We start from the raw sequence: 18,598 nt of genomic DNA on the forward strand, positions 1-18,598 counted from the left end.
TCAGTTCCATATATGTTAATATATTATGATAGCACTGTTGTTATTGACAGAGTAAGAAACCATTATTATAACAGTAAATTTAGATTCATGAGAGAAAATATAGTATCGTGTGATTATACATAAACAATGGTATTATTAATGTAGATTATATTAAATTTACTTATAATTTAGCAGATTCATTAACCAAGGCTTTAGGAAGAGAAATAATCTGGAGCACATCGAGAGAATAGGGTTAAAACTCATAATATCATGGACTACTTACGAAGATACCCAACATAATGATCCGAGATCTTGAAAAATTAAGTTACAAAAAAAAAAAAAAAAAAAATCATATGATGGCCATAAAGAATGGGCAACAGATACATCTATATGATCATATATTTATATATTCATATGGTATGATTGCATTTATCTTGTAATAGAAAGAAGGTTTAATTATTACACTATCAATGAAATTTGTGACTCTTATGAATAGGGTGTCAAAATTATAAGAATAGGAAAAAATTTTCTCATTGTAAGAGAAAAAAATAGAAGCAAATAAAATAATATTATAATTATATAAATTACTAACTCCTTCAAATTAGGCTTCTTTTCTTCTGCAGCAATTAAAGCACACTGTTGCTCCCGTGCACGATCATCATGAATTAATCCTTCAACATGTCTCATGCATTAACCTCAAGTAGTCCCTTAACTCCCCGGGAAAACAAGGGTACTGCCTCCATGTCATCCCATGCATCCTGATGATCTTGATGGCCTTCTCCTTGGTCGACGGCCGGCCGTCAACGTGCACCAGCGCCAGCAGCTTCTTCACCGCGCCGGACGCCATCATCTCGTCGAGCACCTTCTCCGTTGGGAAGAAGCTGCACACCAGCCACAGTATCTTCACCCCAACCTTCGTCCCGCCGTCCGACACCCGCAGTATCTTCTTCGCCACTGCCGCCACCCCCATCGCGTGCTCCGCGAACGCCGACCGCCCCTCCGGGCACTCGCACAGCCGCTTCAGGAGCAGCAGTATCCTTTCGCATGTGTGGCGGTCGGCATCGGGGAGGAGCTCGATCAGGACGGGCACCGCCCCGACGTCGACGGCTCTCGATCGGCCGCCCTTCGATCCCGCGACGATGGAAAGGAGCACTTCCAGCGACAGCGAGCTCAGCTTGCGGGTTGAGATCTCATCGGACAGGAGGTCAAGCAGCGATTTCAGGACCTCAGTGTTCTGATCATCGCCGAGCGCATCGATCCATTTGCGGTTGATCCTCGCCATCTTGACGAGAATGTCCATCGTAGCAATTCGCGCCTCTGCACTCCCTCGTTGGAGGATCGCCGTCATCGGCTTTACGCACTTCGGCCGTAGTAATATCTCTGCCGCCGATGACGATGCTTCGTCGTATAAAGGGAGAACAGAAACGACGCCTGCCGCCTCCTCGCAGGCTCGAAAGGCTGAGAAGTCGGTGATATCCGCCGCAGCCGTCGCCTGCGACATTATCCGAGCTAACACTTCGATCCCACCCGACCGGAGGAGACGGTTTTGCATCTCCTCGCTTGTCTCCAGCATTGACTTTAGGCTCCTGAGGGAGTTGACCTTGAAGGGGGAGGATTCGATGTCGGTCAACCGAGAGATGAGGTCACCGGTGCTGCGCTGATCGGTGGTGTTAGGGTTCGCCGATTGCTTGTCGAGCCACGTGGAGATGAGGCGCTTGAGCGTGTGGTTTGGCGTGAGGTCGAGGGTGTCGAGGTGCTGCATCGTCGCAGGGCACGTCGACCTTTTGTAGGTCAGCAGCCACTTCTCGATGTTCTTGCGCTCATAGCTGACGCCGGTGGCGATGGTGACCGGATCCGCCATGAGATCCATGGAGATGGGGCACCTGAACAGGAGAGGTGCTTCTTCTTCCTCCATGGATATATATGATTATAATGTATGTAATGGTGAAAAGGTTTCAGAAGAGCGAAGGGAGAGAAAGTACAGAGAGGTTGAGGGGAAGGGTGTGTATTTATAGTATTGGTGGGGAGGGAGAGATAAAAAGAGAGAATTCAAAGTCAATGGCCAAAGATGCTTGATGGCAAGTGGGAGGGATCTAGTTCATGTTTTTTTGGTGGGGCGGGGGAGGGGCGGTTGTTTTCTGAGTTTTTCATATTATTAGATTAGATAAATAAAATTCCATTAAACTATAATAAGTTAAGTGATTATTTTAAAGAAAGGATAAAATGTCATTTCAATAAAAAATAATAAACATTTTAAAGTAATTAGAGGTAAAAATGTATAATAATAATAATATGTATAGAAGTTCAGTATCTAAATCGGTTACTTTAAAACAACAGGCCCAACTTGTAACAGTAAGATAGTAGGGGGACTGTCCAATTAATCCATATATATATATATATATATATATATATATATATATAGAGTAGGGCTAGAATACNAGATACACAACCTTTATAATTATTTACGGTACAACTAGTTTTAAAAGGACGTATTTATAAATTTCATAAAAAAAAAAAGAACACATATAAAGTAAACATTTTTTTTATAAATAAAAGAAAATTAATATGTCACAATAATATCAAAGGTTAAATTACGTGTGATGTGTCAAAGAAGTTTTGAATATAAATCATCGAAAAGATTACATAGTATGTCCGATCCTTGATTATATACTTTAGTTCGATTCGAATGTCCAAAGTCAAGTTCTGTTTTACTTTAAAGAAAAAAAAAAAAGAAAAAAACTATGTTCTATCTTTAAATAAGATCGGATTAGATTCATATATACACACATTTCGAGGAAGAACCTCTGAACTTGGGACCGGGAACAGGGGGGTGTGAGGTGTTCCTGATCATGAACATTTCACTGGTAGTGTGGTTCTCACAGGCCAACACTGTTTTACTTTAAAGAACTATCATAAATTCCAAAAACTCGAGATATTTATCCGATGTTCCGGACATGTACAAGGACGTTGGGAGTTCAGAGTATAAAGAGTCGGTAATAAGATTGAGGTGTCTTTTTAATTTCATGTCGAGGTTGTTACTCACTGGAGGGAGTTTGTGTTCCCTTTTGGGAGGGTCTACGGACCCTAATGTTTCCGGCAGGTCGGCTCGCCAGATTTTGACCACCTACCTGGCGCCGACGGTACTAAAATCCAGCGTGTATGTGTGGGAGGGGACGGGTAAAAATAATCATAAGATATAGGATGAGAGAACATCAAGAACGTATATTATTATTAGGTACTAATTAGAAAGAAGACACCCCATAAAAAGGTGTCCACCCCTCCGTTACCTTTCCAATTGCTGCGACCCATAACGACAGTTAGACCACTGGATAAACTGACGATGGTACGTAAACCCGTTACGATGGAGACGGTTGTGTCAGTGGTTGAAGGAACCGTGGAGAAAGTACAAGACAAATGAACCACCGAAATATCGGCTGTGGAAAGAACCGTCCAACTCTTAAGAGTTTTAAGTTAGATAAGATATGTAAGAAGGTAGAATTTTCGAACCAAACGCGAATTATCAATTTTAGGTAATTGTTAAAAGAAAGGAACTAAACGAAGGAGAGGATTATCCATAGCGTGTTAACGGTAGAAGCGGTCGCAAGTTCGTTGACATTCTAAGAACTAGAACGAAGAACTTATAAATTTTAACCAGTTAAAAATAATAAGAAAAACCACTAGTCCCACAGTGTTAAAACTGTTAGAGTTGGTATTAGGGTTCGGAGGCAGGTGGGTTTACGCGACGCCTGTGTCAGGGTGGGACGTAGGGGCGTTCACCGTTTGTCGATGATCAAGAAATAAACCGTGATATAGAGTGTCGAGAACCGTGGCCACCAGATTTTAGCTCGCACAGTCCGAAACCAAGCCTGGTTAAACTACTAAGTCTGTTTCTTCTTTTTTAGGCTTACTGTTTAAAAAAGTCAACCAAGAAGAAGAAGTATTCGTATCCGAGCGAAACGCGACACTGTTAAGAACACATGTAAGTTCTGTTAGACCCCTCTCTTACCCCAATACCTTAAACGCAAACACGTTAGCAAGAACCGAACCAACACAAGAACAGCCCGTGTTCGTCCATGGCCAAGTTCTTCGAACGTACGGACGTCCAGCTGAGATCTCCTAGGGGCCCATGGCTCGAGCTTAAGCGGGATATCACTCAGCATAATGTTAATATATATATATACATACATACATACATATATATATATATATAGTTGAGCTAGAATACTATCGATAGCAAACGGGCTCCGTTGCCACCCATTTGTTTTCGATAATGAAACCTCCAAATCGACAATCGGTACCGTTGAACATGATCTATATCACTTGAAGTATCTAGAAACTAAATTTCAAATCTTTTCGAAATCATTGACCTAATGATCAAAGGGTTTCAAAATTTATAATTTAATGGTCGATATGAGACGTTTTCTCGTTTAACTGTGTAAAGCTATCCAAATCAATTAAATTTTTGTTAGAAAATTCTTTAAACTACTTAGAACAAGATCTATACTTTTGATCTTCATTACAAAATTTCTATCATCAATTTTTAAAGGATATTCATTTTCAGCCGTTCATTTTTACGCCCATTTGATGAACAAGAGAACAATATCGAAAAAGCATGAAATTTAATTTCTAAATACTTTAAGTGGTATAGATCATTTTCAACGTTACCGATCGTTAATTTAGAGGCTCCATCATCGAAAAAAAATGGGTGACAACGAAGCCCGTTTGCTATCGATAGTATTTCAGCTCAACTCTATATATATATATCTCCTTGAATTTTTAAATTATTGCGTTCAGCGATGTCATGGGATTTGACTTTTCAATTTATGATTAGTTGTTGAATAAGAGGACTAGTTAATTAATTAAGATGGGATTTTTTTTAATAAAAAATTAAAGGGGGATTTGAGGTTATGAAATTCCTGATGGGATTGGAGTAGTTTATAGTGGAAACTGAATACTTTATAATGGAAAAGGAATAGGTCGGAGATGACGAGGAAGAAAGAATTTCATGCACCTTGTGCACCTCATCATCTGGTGCACCGTACTTTTTCAACACACTCTTTTACCTCTTCTTCACTTTTTTTTTTCTTTTTTCTTTTTTGAGAAAATCTTCAGTTCTTATTCTTCAGCTCACTTTATTATGATTGCTTGGCTAGGTTAAGTGGTTATTGTTTAAAATATTATCTAAATTGTTAGAGATTAAGTCTCTTAATATGTATATGAAAAATAGAGTTTGAGCTCCACACTTTTTCAGATAATAAAATATTTATTGTGTGAAAGCTTGGTGGCATACTATTTTTTTTTTAAGATAATTCTGACTTTTGACCATTTTTGTGCGCATACTAGTCTTGTACATTGTATACTAAATAATGAGTACTTAGGTATAAAATTTTTTTAAAAAAAGCTACTTGTATATCCAAAGATAAATGTACATTCTTTTTTCCATCCATCCAAAGATTAAAAAATTATTCACTAATCACATGATGTAACTAGCGAAGAAAATCTCACCCTCGGATAGGACGGGCATTAGATCCTACGTCCCTCTTTTGGTGTTATTCTTAACATTGCTCAAAATAAAATGATAGGCTGAGACAAGACAGCTCATTTGTTGATGTGGTGCACCATGTGCTGCAAATAATAGCTTGGTCATGGAGGGTTTTTTTTTTTAATATTTCACTGTGGAGCTTTTGTACGGGCTTTGGTTGTGGCGGTTGAGCGCCCTACTAACCTCATTATAGAGAGTTCATCTACTAGCATCATGTGAGTGACCTACGTGATTGTAACTTTGGATTTTTCTTTTCCTTTTTTTTTTAAAAAAAAAATCTCAAGTCTCTGCTTTTCTAAGCCTGATTTTTCAATCAAATATATCAAAACAAAATTTTTTGTATTGTAGACAACTAGAACTAAAATTATGGTTCCAAAAGCAAAGCTTTAATTCTTTGTTTTTACTTCTAATGCAATGAGAAGGTACAGCTAGGTGTGGTTTACGGGCCAAACAAAAAAGGAAAAGGTGAATAGTGCTATTTAAAATGCATTGTTCTAGTGAGGTAATTACAGTAAGTAACAGTCAGGCAAACAAGCCCAAAGTCAAAGAGCTTGCATGCTATGTTTCACACAAACATTCTGTTCCTATCAGATTGATATTTGAGAAATCGAAGAGCTCGCATGCTATGTTTCACACAAACATTCTATTCCTTTCAGATTGATCTTTGAGGTGTATATACTATCAAGTGCCAATTAATTCAAAACTATTTAACTAGTTTAATTCTCATCTTACGTTCGAACATGTCACCCGTTTTTGTACTGTAGCGTAATTAGACCTAACAAAAGATTCATGAAAATTGTCTCCCAGTGTTTTAATAAAATGAGAAGCAGATGTTTTAGGTAAGCAGAAGCATTCGGAGGCCCAGAAGGCTAGCTTAACTTAGTTCAATATTTCGAAGAATTTATGCTGCTAAACTGCTGCATTCCTTTTAGATTTTGATTCAAAGTATACTAAACTTCTGGTTCCCATGCATGTTTCAAAAACATTAAAAAAAAAAAAAATGTTTTGAAAAATCAAACCAAGCCTGTACAAGTTAGTCTTGATTTATCGTCAAAAGCCATGTGTTAGGTTGCCTTCTCCTTTGTCTTTGCTTGGAGTTTAGGATGTGACACTAATAATTTCCTTCATATTTTTATTTTTTTTTCTCAAGTAATGTATCAAACTTGGTTGTGATGATTCAATTAAAACTAGTGCAATGTTAGGGCAACTCCACAATTAAAACTTCAAGCTTCCATTTTGATGTATAGGAGCTAATGCAATGTTAGGCATCTCCACAATTATGGAAAAGTTTTCTTTTGTTCTTAATGAAAACATAGTCATCTATGTTAAAGATAGGATCAAATTATTAGTTAGATTTTAGGGTTAATTGCATATAGTTCTCTGTAAACATATTGAATAACAAATATATCCCTATAAAGTTTAACTCTTTATTTTTATCCCTTACAAAAGTCCAGTAATATTTATATTTGTTCATCTGATTTGGTACCGTAAGAGCACTGTTTATTTTTTTAATAATAGTTAAGTGAAATGATATTTTTGCCCTTATAAATATATTCATCCAATAGCCCCAACTATTAGAATTATGCAGAAATATTCTTCGAAAAAGTATTTTACCCAATAATATAAGAGAGGTAAAAAGGTTAATTTAACTCATATACTAATCATGGTTAATAATTTTACCCATGGTTAACTATATTTTTCTAACAGATTCTAACCTTAGGGATATATTTAGAAACTGTAGGACTCTTACAGAGTTAAAAATAAAAAGTTAAACTTTGTATGTGTCACGCCCCGGATTACCACGTTTCCTCAAGCACGCCAACAGACCCGCCGCCGTATACAAAAGAATTTCCTCTGTATAAGAAGGGATAGCTGTACCTGTACCTACAATCATACCAAACTACAACTAGTAGTATAGAGCTGCTGACAGAACTGAATATATAAATAAACATTAGGTTCACTATACATATAAAGTCACCCAGATACAACATCCCTTGCTCGAGCGAGTAACTAGCATAAGTATGTACATGAACCAAAAATCCAAAACTACCTATAGATGGTACTCCTCTAGAACCGCAACCAGGGAAGGGATCTAACTCGCGACTCCCTTTCCACGATCAGTATCGACGACAGCAGCAGCCACAAAAGAAGGTTCTGCAAAAAGGGGTCAACAACTGGGTGTGAGAACTACTGTAAAAAGAAGTAGTCCTCAGTGGGTACCGCTATCGACCTCAACGGCTTACCCACTAAGTCTACAGAATGGTATGCAAGAGATAGTAAGGAAAGCTAGAAACCCTACAGCTATATGCCCCTATACTATCACTAATCAACTCTAGCCATCTGTAGAAATGCATCCCCCGCAACAACGACTATACTGTCAAGGGACTGCCAACAGGCCCGTCCCGCCTGCGTCCGAGCTATACCGCACACTACCATTGAGGTGGCCGATCCTAAAGCACCGTCCAAACAGGACTGCTGCGACAACAACGCAAAAGCACAAAGCCCAACTCCGGAGTTGCACTCGTGGGCTCTACTCAACCGAGTATGCAAACATGTCTCTGCTGAGCTCAATCAGGCTCTCACAGACTATAATTAAATCAAATGGGTCTAACAACCAAAGCTCACGTACCCTTGGCATAATCTGATGCAAATACAGAAATCTGGGTCCACCATCAACCCTGACGGCACCTGACAGTTCGAAACAGTCTATACACTACTGTAAAAATAAACTCGGCATCCCAGCACGAGTGTAAACCCATTCTACACTAATCTGGATATCTACTACAAACTGCGACAATACAAACAAACCACAGCTCCTAAAGCAAAATCTGGTAGTTTTCAGAAAATAGCAGCGTAGGATCTACAGTTTTCTCCTAAGTCAATTCCAAGTCCAACATGTAAAATTATACTACTACTACTTAACTCCAAATTCAGATTTTAAGCTTAATCCATAAATTTGATTACTAGCAATAACATAAACACATGCTACATGTTGACGGTATAAAAACTTAGGAGATGTTCCGGCGATTTCGGTAAACTTTAACCCACCTCGAAAAGCTAGTCCAACTACGGCGAGAAGTCGAGGGAAGGGAAAAACACGCGCTCGCCCGGCCTTCAACGGCGCAACCGCGACATCCACGCGCTCGAACGGCTCTCCGGCGCAACGTCGACGTCAATCCAAACTCAAGCCATGGCCTCCACCATGCACACGATCAAACTAGAGAGAGAGAGAGAGAGAGGAAAAACAACAGCTAACACTCACTCTCTACCTCTCTACACCTATATGAAGCGGTGGGGATAAGGATGATACAACCGATGCATCTGACCAAAAGGCCCCTCACCTACTCAAAATCCCAATTGGAGTATCGGTACCAGTCCGATGCCGTACAAGTACTCAGCATCAATTATCGCAACCCAAGAGCAGCAGTTCGAAAAATACACTGGGGTACCGGTACTTCTCTGTATGGTACTGGTACTCAATACTGAAACCTTCACTTTGCAGATTTCAATATCAAATTCTACTCTCGCGTCGCACTGAGTCCGCTTTGCGTCCATTTCGCACCAAAACGACTACGACACTCTCCAGATGTGTCGACAAGCCTCAGATGCTGAGATTCACAAGCAATCCAAAAACTAGGGATACTACAGTAGGATTATATCTACTATTCGATATGTTTATTGGGAGTTGTATACAAATCACTACAAGATGAAGTAGATTTGGCGGCGACTTTTTCATGGCAACAACAGTTGTCGCCACGAATGTAAAAGATATGGTGGCGACATAAAAATGTCGCCGCCAATACATAAACAATGGTGGCGACAAATAAATGTCGCCGCCAATTCATAAACAATGGTGGCGACAAATAAATGTCGCCGCCAATATTTAATAAATGTCGCGACAGAGTATTTCCATACATCCCGCCCTTACTTCCTTACTTCCCTCCTCCTTTTTGGATCAGAAAATCATCCTCTTTCATCTCCCTTTGAAAGAGGCCATCTCCCTCGCAATTTCTCTCTTTCGCCTCCTTCTCTCCGCTCTCTCTCGTACGTTCTCATCATCCTCTCTCTCCCTCCTCATCGTGCTAAAACCCTAATTTCCAATTGAAACCCCAAAATTTTTCCGCTCTCTAGCCATGGTCGAGCGATGACGGAGGCCTCTGATCCTCGCCTCTACCCGCGCCATCCTCGACTCCGTCCTCAACTCTGCCAAATCCATCTGTGTCGCGGAGGACGACGGCGTTCTTCGCCCTCGTAGGTTTCATTTCGCCGACGAAGATGGGGGCTCCGCCTCCGCCTCGCTCCGGCTCAAGGCCGGGATCCTCCGCGTCTTTCACGAAGGGGGAGGCGCAAATGAGGAGTTTAACGAGTTGTCATCCTTCGTAGGAGTCTCTGCCGACGTTCTCAGGGGACTAGCGATTACTTCTGGGTCTGCGGTAATGATCGCTTCCCTCGATTCAGTTTTCCTGTGACAAAAAAGGGAAAAAACAAAGATGCATTTTTGTTGTTTTATTTGGGCATTTCAGTAACTTCTCTTTAATTTGATTGTTTTTCTTTTAGTTTGGGTAGGTTTGAATTATTGTTTGTTAAGCTTTTGTGCATTAAAGTTTGCAACTTTGATCAGCCTCTTTCGCTCAGCTTCTGTATAAGAGCATTTAAGTAGAACTGTTACGTAGGACTGCTTATAGAAGAGCTAATGAATTTTTCGTAATATCCAACAACAGCTTTGTAGGGGAGAAGCTTCTTCTTTGTACAATTACCTTTTTTTTTCTTCACCCAAATGTCTTTTGAGCATTCCTGAAGTGAAGGCTATGTTTTTTGGGCTTGCAGAGTGTTAATGATGAGTTGATAAGAGATGTTATTGCACAAACATCGGGTTTCATGCCGAGGGATATACTTGCCTTGGTTGTTGATGCCGGGGCATCATTTGTACAAAGAGTTCTTCAGCGAGGTGAGTTGGAACTTTAAATGTGGTCTCTGGTGTTTCAAATTTACTTTGGATTCTTATGGCTTTTTAGAGATCATAGATCTTACTCCATCTTAGCTCCACAAGTGGAAGTGTAATTTGAGTTGCTTTGATTCTGAACCCACAGCTATTTTAAATTATGATTTAATTTCAGTAATGATAGGCCTTTGAGTGTTGGTATTTACTTGGTCATTTATGTTGTCGTTTGACATCTTTAATGGGTTCATTTTTTGAGGTAGGTCCTTATTTACTCGTGTTTCTTTTCCAGGCTGATCTTCTCCTTTCTGATGGACATAAGACTGACTTGAAAGCTCTAATCCCTTATATTCCAAGAAGCTGTCAGTGCTCTAATCCCTCATATTCCAAGAAGCTGTCAGTGCATTCTTATGTCTGCAACTACTAGGTTCAGTAATTAAATACTTCCATCAAAATTCAGCGTAATTTTCAACTATTGTTTGTATCGTGTGTTCGTCTTTAATTGCCACTTACCCAAAAGATGGATTTCAAATTATTGTCTTTCCTTTCGATTATTTTGTCACTGTTATTAGTGCATTCTTATTGATGGTGATTGTTGTCTGGCAGTCCTGATGTTGATAAACTGAAGAAGCTCCTGTTGCACGAGCCTGTAATTCTGACTCTCTCTGAAGAAGGCCAATCTAATAGTGATCTAATTCCTGGAAATATTGAACAATATTGGGTAGGGACCATTCTCTTATGCTAGATTAATTCCAAGTTTGGATCATTTTGGTTTTCTTTTTTATTCATTTACGCTGTCAATGAATCTTAGTGAAGTGGTAAGTAGAGGCTGTGTACTTCTGATATTCCCATGAGTATTTCATCCAGATGCATACCCGGTGTGAATTTTCTTGTAAATATTGTGTCAAAGTTATTTTTTTTACTATTTACTTTTTTTTGTTTCCTTTTTTTTCAGATCTCTTGCAGCGCTCATGATAAGCTACTCTACATATAAGCTCTCTTAAAGCCAAAGCCCAGGCTTCTTGCAGGAAAAGTTTTGATATTTGTCAACTCAATTGATATGGCATTTAGACTAAGGTTGTTCCTTGAGAAGGTATGGTTCTGAATTATTTTTTTTTCTCCTTTCATTCATGATATGTGTTTACCATGGGAAATTTTTCAGTTTATCAACGCCGTACGCATTATTACCCATTATTAATTTATAATATGAATACTTGATGAGTACTGGCCTATATGGGGATAGAAGAGTAATAAACTTCTCTATAGAACCTTCTTGAACTAGATAAGCTAAAGCAGACACTAATCTTAGCACAAAAAAAAAATCAATATTCTTGTTGATTAACTTATTGCTATCAGTTAGAAAGATCAATAAAGTCGGATATATAACCTTTGTTCGTCAAATTCAACACTCAGAAAATAGCAATATGCCCTTAAGAGAGTAAATCTCTTTTAGAATTTGGATTTGCTAGATACAAGTAATTGTGTAGTAGTAGTTTTAGTGGTTATACTTTAATTGCTGCAACTTTATTTCTATCTCCTTCAGTGGTTAAATTTTCTGAATGGCTGCATTGCTTTCTGTAGTTCAAAATAAGATCTGCTGTCTTAAATGCTGAATTGCCACAAAATTTACGGCTTCATATTCTTGAGGTAGCTTTCTTTTATATATTTGCTTCTCTTTTTTTTCTTTTCTTTTGTGCAAGATTTTCTTTTTCCTGATCTAACCTGTAGGAATGATAGAAAAGGTAAATCCTCTATGATGCACCAGATTAGCTCGGTTATTGATAGAGTGGATAGATCTGCCATTTCTTGAAATTTCTCTTCTGATTCAAAATCATGGTGCAACATGTATCCCCTTTTGTTCTGGTCTTTTTTTCCATGGGCGGATTGGTGTTGAGCTTTTTTCTTTTAAAAAATAATATACATATTTTCTATGGTATAGAGAGTTTTGAATCTCTTGATTTTTGGGTCAAAGGTAGCTTTTTATTAGTAATCTGAACTTGGTTACTCACGAAATGTAACTATGATAACTAGTTCAGTTATTTTTCTCTATCTATATCTCTCACTTCTGTGTTTTTCTTAGAAATTCAATGCAAGGCTATTTGGTATTCTAATAGCAATAGATGATAATCAGACTAAGGAGAAGGATCATACAAGTAGAGAAAGTCAAGTGCAATCTAGAAGTACCAAGAAGAAGTTCCAGCAAAATTTAGATGCCGAATTTGGAGTCGTCAGAGGAATCGATTTCAAAAATGTCTTCACGGTGTGTTAATTGTCTAGTTATTTTGAATGTAATTCTATTCCAGTTAGCACCTGGCATTAAGTATTATTTCTTATATTTTCTGATTACTTTGCCAATATATTGGGAATGTCATCAAATAGGTATATTTGTAGTTCATCTTGGTATTCTATCTTAGTTACGTTTGAACGAAAGCATTTTAATTATATTCACAACAATAAGCAAATTCTATTCTGACCTTTGACAAGTAATCAATTTTGACATGCCTCGAAGCCCTGCTGGATATGTTCATAGAATTGGCCGCACTGGAAGGGGCCGTAACACTGGTACTGCTGTGTCACTTGTAACACTGGTACTGTTGTGTCACTTGCCGTAACACTGGTCCTTTTCTTATCCTGTGTGAAATCATGAATGCAGTGAACATTTTCTTCTCCGGAGTTACCAATAGCATCATTCTATTGTTGTTTAATCCCCTTTTTTCGAGGTTCTTGGGTTTTTTTTGAGGTCCTTTTATCAATGGTCAAACAAAACTTTTGAGTTTCATGAGTTTGTTGCAAATGAGATATATGAGTATTAAGTTGGAAAATTTCGTGGCTATTGTTAGGAAAGGTTGGAAGGTTGGAAGGGTTGCCCTGCCTTCCTATTGTTGTTGTAACAAATATTGACTTCCATAATGGTATCCTAGGCTTGATTGGCTATGGGACAGGTTTTTAAGATGAACTATGTTGTAAAGATTATTTATGCTCTTCTTAACATTTAAAGTTTGATTCAGTCTTACTTATTTGTGTGGATTAATTATTTATGCTCTTCTTAACATTTAAAGTTTGATTCAGTCTTACTTATTTGTGTGGATTAATTTTATGATTAAATACTTTAGAGAGATTCAATTAGATTTAATATATATTGGTTATAAGGTATTTGAGCCATAGTGCTTGGGTTTAATTTGGTTTTGAGAGGATTAAATTGAAATTAAAGGTTAAAATTTAAGAATGAGAAATTTTTATAACTATAGGTTATTTTTTAGCAATTTATACTAAATTAATAATATCTATTACTACAAATTATTTTTTAAAAAAATTAATTTTATATCAGAAAAATGTTGTCGCCACTAATTATCTAACTTTTCGCGGCGACAGTATGTCGCCGCTAATTATCTAACGTTTGGCGGCGACAAATTGTCGCCACCAAATAGTTTTACCGACGGGATTTTAGGCAGCGGCATGCAGCGACAAATTGTCGCTGCCAAACGTTTATAGTGGCGACAATTTTGGTTATGGTGGCGACATTTGTCGCCACTAAACCTTGTACCTGTAGTAGTGAATAATCCTAGATTTTATTAAAGATGAGGTCGAATCATTAGTTAGATTTATTTTTAACTGTATAATTATAAAGGATTGACTTTTAGGTTGTTATTTAGTTTGTCTTTTAGTTTTTTCTATAGTTATCATATGTACGATTTGAGTACTATAAAGAGGCTGTAGTTACATCGAGCAATTGCACCATGAAATTGTTAATTATTCTCCACCTTTATAAAAATAATTCTTTTTAATTTTTAATTTTTATTTTGTTTCTCTATTGATTACCACCATAACCAGTTGTATCAGAGCTTCAGGTTTCGTGAGAGGAGGCTATGTAGCCAGTGATCAACGAAGTCGGTGGATCTCAATCGGCCTTTCCCATTTTCAAGAGAGAGAACTACGATTTTTGGTGCATCAAGATGAAGACGATACTGCAGTCGTAAGATCTGTGAGATTTGGTGGGGAAGGAGTAAACTAGATGCCACCCCAAATAATATAAAAAGCTAGGACTCGAAGGCACTTTTCTTTATCCAGCAGGCCATCGAGGACTCTATTTTTTTGCACATTGCCACTGCAACGAAATCGAAGAAAGTATGGGATATGCTACAGAAGGAGTATCAGGGCAGTTCAAAGGTACTTAGAGTCAAATTTCAGATTTTACAGCGTAAATTTAAAAATTTGAGACTAATTTTACGCAAGAAAATGAAAATATTCTCTTTTTTTTTTTGTCAGAAGTAATGACATTAGTAACCATCATGCCATATAGTATGAATTTGTCAGATTAGAAGGTTTTCAAAAAAAATTTACACAGTTTGACTTCTAAATATAATCATGTCATGACTTATATTGAAGAGTCGAAAGATTTCACTGAATATTTTTGTACTGAACTTTTGTCACGCCTTGATATTTTTTTTTTGTAAGCCGTTTTGAAATTGGGCAATCTTTTGTAAAACAGAGTTTTGCGGAAAAGCACCTATTTTTTTTTTAACCTTGACCCAGGGATGTAACAGACCCGCTATAAATATAGAAAAATTTTCGTTCCAGACAGACAGAGTCTCCCTGTAAAATTCAAGATTTTGAAATTTGAATTTAATTTTATTTATATAACTTGTATATATATATATATATCTGTGTGTGTGTATACTTGTGGAGGTAGAGAGAGATGGTTCTATCGTGAATCGGAAACCAATTCTCGTGAAACAAAATCATACATTTGATGATCTGGCAGTGCCAGAAGTGCTGGTACTATCCATGCACAAATCTGATGGACGGATCTCTCGAAAAAGCACGATTACCGGGAAGGGGTCGAAATCGGCAAAATGGAGTTTTCGCAAAAGTCCCTATATTTTATGTACCAAATCGCATGAAATCGCACGTGGAGATGCGTACGCTCGTTTTACACGTGTTGTGGAGGGCTCGACTATAAATTTGGAGGTTTGGGAGCATTTTCTGCAAAATGACACCTTGCTATATAGGTTGGATTTAGGGTTTCTCCTCCAAAATCCCTAACCCTAAAGCCTATCTCCTCCAAACCTGAGATAGCCGCCTCCCCTCCCTATTCAGCGTGCACTGCTCACTTCCCAGCTGCCCACAATCAAGCTTCAGCCGACCCAACCGCCACCATCTTCACATCTTCTTCTTCTCCTCCACCATTACCACCATATGCTCTCCTTCTTTGCCGAGTGCAAGGCAAGGCGCACCCTCACCTCGGGCCTCCCCTCCGATGTCGTCCTCAACCACCGTGAGGCCTTTTCAATGGCTTCAACCCCCGCCGAGCGTCGCCGCAGCCCCTGCAGCCTCCATAGTGAGATCTAGGGCATGGGCAGCCAAGCTGCACCGTGTCGCCAGTGCCGTCACCGTCCGCCGTCGCCGCCCCCTCTTCTTGGTCCCAGGAGAGCCCCTTTCCCTTCCAGCGGCCATTCCGACTGCCGCCTGCATTAGAGAAGGCTGGTGAACTCGAGCCAAGCTCGAGTTGGCCTTGGGTTGGTCCCGCTCCGCCACCGCCGCCTTCCACCACCGGCTAGTGCTCGCGCCAGCCCTTCCTCGTCGACCGCACCCCTCTGCTGCCAACGGGCGCGCCGTCGACCCGCCAGCGGTCGGCCGGAGCCTATTTACTCCCAGTAAGCCCGGTTACGGCTTTTTCTGCATGCCTTTCGCTATTCCAGCGATCCGGGGCCACTCCAACACCTCCGAAGGTGAGCACTGTGACCCCTGAGGAGTGCTAATCATCATGCTCTTCTATTTTTCCATTGGCGAAGCCAAGATCATCGATTTCAGCTTTGTTGCCCCCGGTGCGCATTCCTTGCTAATCTTTGGTTTGCTCCTGCACACTCCTTGGCTCTTTTCTGTGCTCCGGACAGTGAGCACGATCTTTACTTTGTCGAAACCCATCAGCCTATGCCTCAGCTGACCTCAGAAGTGCTCGGATTGAGGTAACGGCTTTAATCTCCTCAAATTGCATGTATTTGTAGCAATTATTGGGATTAGTAGGGACTTTCATGCTATTATTGCCCTTTCGGCTACTGTGGGCAGCAAGTATTCAATGCATGTGACCTATGGACTGATTGTCCAAGGTCGAAAATTTTTTGCGGAGACCGAATCTCTATTTTGTGCGTTTTTTCCGGCAAAATCCACTGACAAAACGCGATATCGGTTCGATTTTCACCAAATGCTGTTGGAATGCCCAAGGTTTTGCTGCTGAGCCTTGTTGGCTGGCTGCCTACATCGTCTCGAGTTTTCGAAGATGACGGGTGAGTGGCGGAGGGTTCTGGTATCAAATTTGACACTTCCGAAAATCTGGATTGGAGCGATTATTCGACGACAATCGTTTCGACATAGAATTAGTGTTTGCTACCGAGACACCCAAATCAGAGTGTTTCGAGCCAGTGGGTGACTCGTGGTATGAGTCGGTGCTTTTCGAGATAGTTCGTTGGTTCCGGCAGCGTCCCAATGTGATTTCGGGATTTCCGGCGGGTTTATACAGAAATCGACAGATTCGGGAGGTCGGTTGGTATGTACGATGTTCCGCTTGTGTCTTCATATTGTGGGTGACTTTATATCACCAATGGGTGATGTTGTAATGTTGTGAGCATCATCGGGCCAATTGTATATTGTGTGCATGGTGCGACACCAAAGTAGTGTTCGGATCATCGGAACAACACCTATAGGTTCGGTAGTAGCCATGTACGGCAGTTGTCGTTCGGTTTTGGCGAGCACTTAGTGTGGCGGCACGTGAGCCCACTCAGAAATAGAGAGGGCGAACGGATCGGAGAGAGGGGGGACGGACCATGCGAGAAAATGAGCACACGACACGTAACCCCGCAGAGAACTGAGTAGATCTAGGCCGATCTAGAGAGAGAAGGAGGCGGGGCGGGTGGCACGTGAGTCCGCTCAGCTTGAGCGAACTGATTGGAGAGAGGGGGAACGGACCGCGCGAGGAAAGGAGACAGCGACACGTAANGGCACGTGAGTCCACTCAGCTTGGGCGAACTGATCGGAGAGAGGGGGAATGGACCGCGCGAGGAAAGGAGACGGCGACACGTAACCTCTGTGAGAATTGAACTTTTAATATATCTAAAATAGTAGAAGAGCCACGATTCTGACAAATTACTGCTCACACTAAACAGAATAGCTCACAATACATGACATATTTTACAAACTAACGAAAGAACAAAATATGCTGAGACATGAGGACCAGCTCAACAGTACAAAAGGAGCCAGTAGAACATTCCAATACTAAAGGGTACGGGGAATAAAAGCAGCAACTCCAAGAATAGAGTGTTGAGCTAAGAAGTAGACCCTGCTTCAGAGGGGCCAGCCGCTGTAGCAGCTCGATGCGCATGTAGACAGTTCACATGACAATCGTTAATTTCACGGCGCATTTTCACCTTCTCAGTTATAGCGTTCACTTTTTCAGCAACAGTAGAAGCGTAACAATCTTTCAGAATATTGTGCTCCCGCTTCAAGTTTGTGAGCTACCCAAACAAGTCACTCTGCTAAACCATAACATCATCATACAAACTTTTGTATAATATAAAGTCATCGTAATTTGCATATTTTATGTGTAAACCAAGCTCGCCCTTCATTCTTTAAATAGCCACACATGTTGCATCTTCCTATGTCACTACGAAATCAGGGAATAGAGCACCCCAATTTCGCACAATTTTAATAATTGTCCCACTACGTACAATTGGAAGGTCTATATATGCTAGAAACCAACCTTCAGCAGCAATAGTTACAACGCACTCAGACGTTTCGACACCCAACTTTTTAGCTACTTCCTCAAGTAATCTAGTATACGAAAGTTGAATAACCGACATCTCGGCAAGTGTAATTAATTTGAAAATTGGAGAAAGAAACAATCAATTCAAAGGAAAGCACTTATAGCTACATAATGAGAGTACCCTTCTTGTCGTTTTAAAAAAATTAAAGAATTGATATGTGCAAATGTATAAAAAGTCACTGATGTCAACATATGCTCTCAGTCAGCCGTAGGTTACATTAAACGAAAGTAATAGTGTGGACATTTGTTAAGTATAAGGGTCTGAGAAGGCACCTTTTAAAATATCAGAGTTATCAGTCCCAAAGAATTTTCTCGCAAGTCT

At 39.7% G+C, this 18,598-nt stretch overlaps 2 protein-coding genes across 2 annotated transcripts; one reads left to right on the forward strand and one right to left on the reverse strand.

The window, feature by feature from the left end:
* LOC109715788 (E3 ubiquitin-protein ligase PUB23-like) lies at positions 417-1,930 on the reverse strand. Its single transcript, XM_020240961.1, has one exon. It carries the CDS (start codon positions 1,892-1,894, stop codon positions 653-655), a length of 1,242 nt encoding a protein of 413 aa, XP_020096550.1. The 5' UTR covers positions 1,895-1,930; the 3' UTR covers positions 417-652.
* LOC109715649 (DEAD-box ATP-dependent RNA helicase 16-like) lies at positions 10,203-13,434 on the forward strand. The gene is made up of 7 exons (XM_020240764.1): positions 10,203-10,469; positions 10,753-10,887; positions 11,067-11,181; positions 11,416-11,553; positions 12,042-12,107; positions 12,541-12,720; positions 12,944-13,434. The coding sequence occupies exons 4-7, from the start codon at positions 11,521-11,523 to the stop codon at positions 13,070-13,072; spliced, it is 408 nt and encodes a 135-aa protein (XP_020096353.1). The 5' UTR covers positions 10,203-10,469; positions 10,753-10,887; positions 11,067-11,181; positions 11,416-11,520; the 3' UTR covers positions 13,073-13,434.

This window comes from Ananas comosus, linkage group 9 (assembly GCF_001540865.1).
Source record: "Ananas comosus cultivar F153 linkage group 9, ASM154086v1, whole genome shotgun sequence".
In the NCBI taxonomy this organism is placed as follows: Eukaryota; Viridiplantae; Streptophyta; class Magnoliopsida; order Poales; family Bromeliaceae; genus Ananas; species Ananas comosus.

Excerpts from the sequence above, each read along its gene's own strand:
- LOC109715788 (XM_020240961.1), bottom strand. The coding sequence starts at position 1,894 with ATGGAGGAAGAAGAAGCACCTCTCCTGTTCAGGTGCCCCATCTCCATG.
- LOC109715649 (XM_020240764.1), top strand. The coding sequence starts at position 11,521 with ATGGCATTTAGACTAAGGTTGTTCCTTGAGAAG. Across the intron at positions 11,554-12,041 it reads TAAGGTTGTTCCTTGAGAAG|TTCAAAATAAGATCTGCTGT; the intron begins GTATGGTTCTGA and ends TGCTTTCTGTAG. Across the intron at positions 12,721-12,943 it reads ATTTCAAAAATGTCTTCACG|GTAATCAATTTTGACATGCC; the intron begins GTGTGTTAATTG and ends GACCTTTGACAA.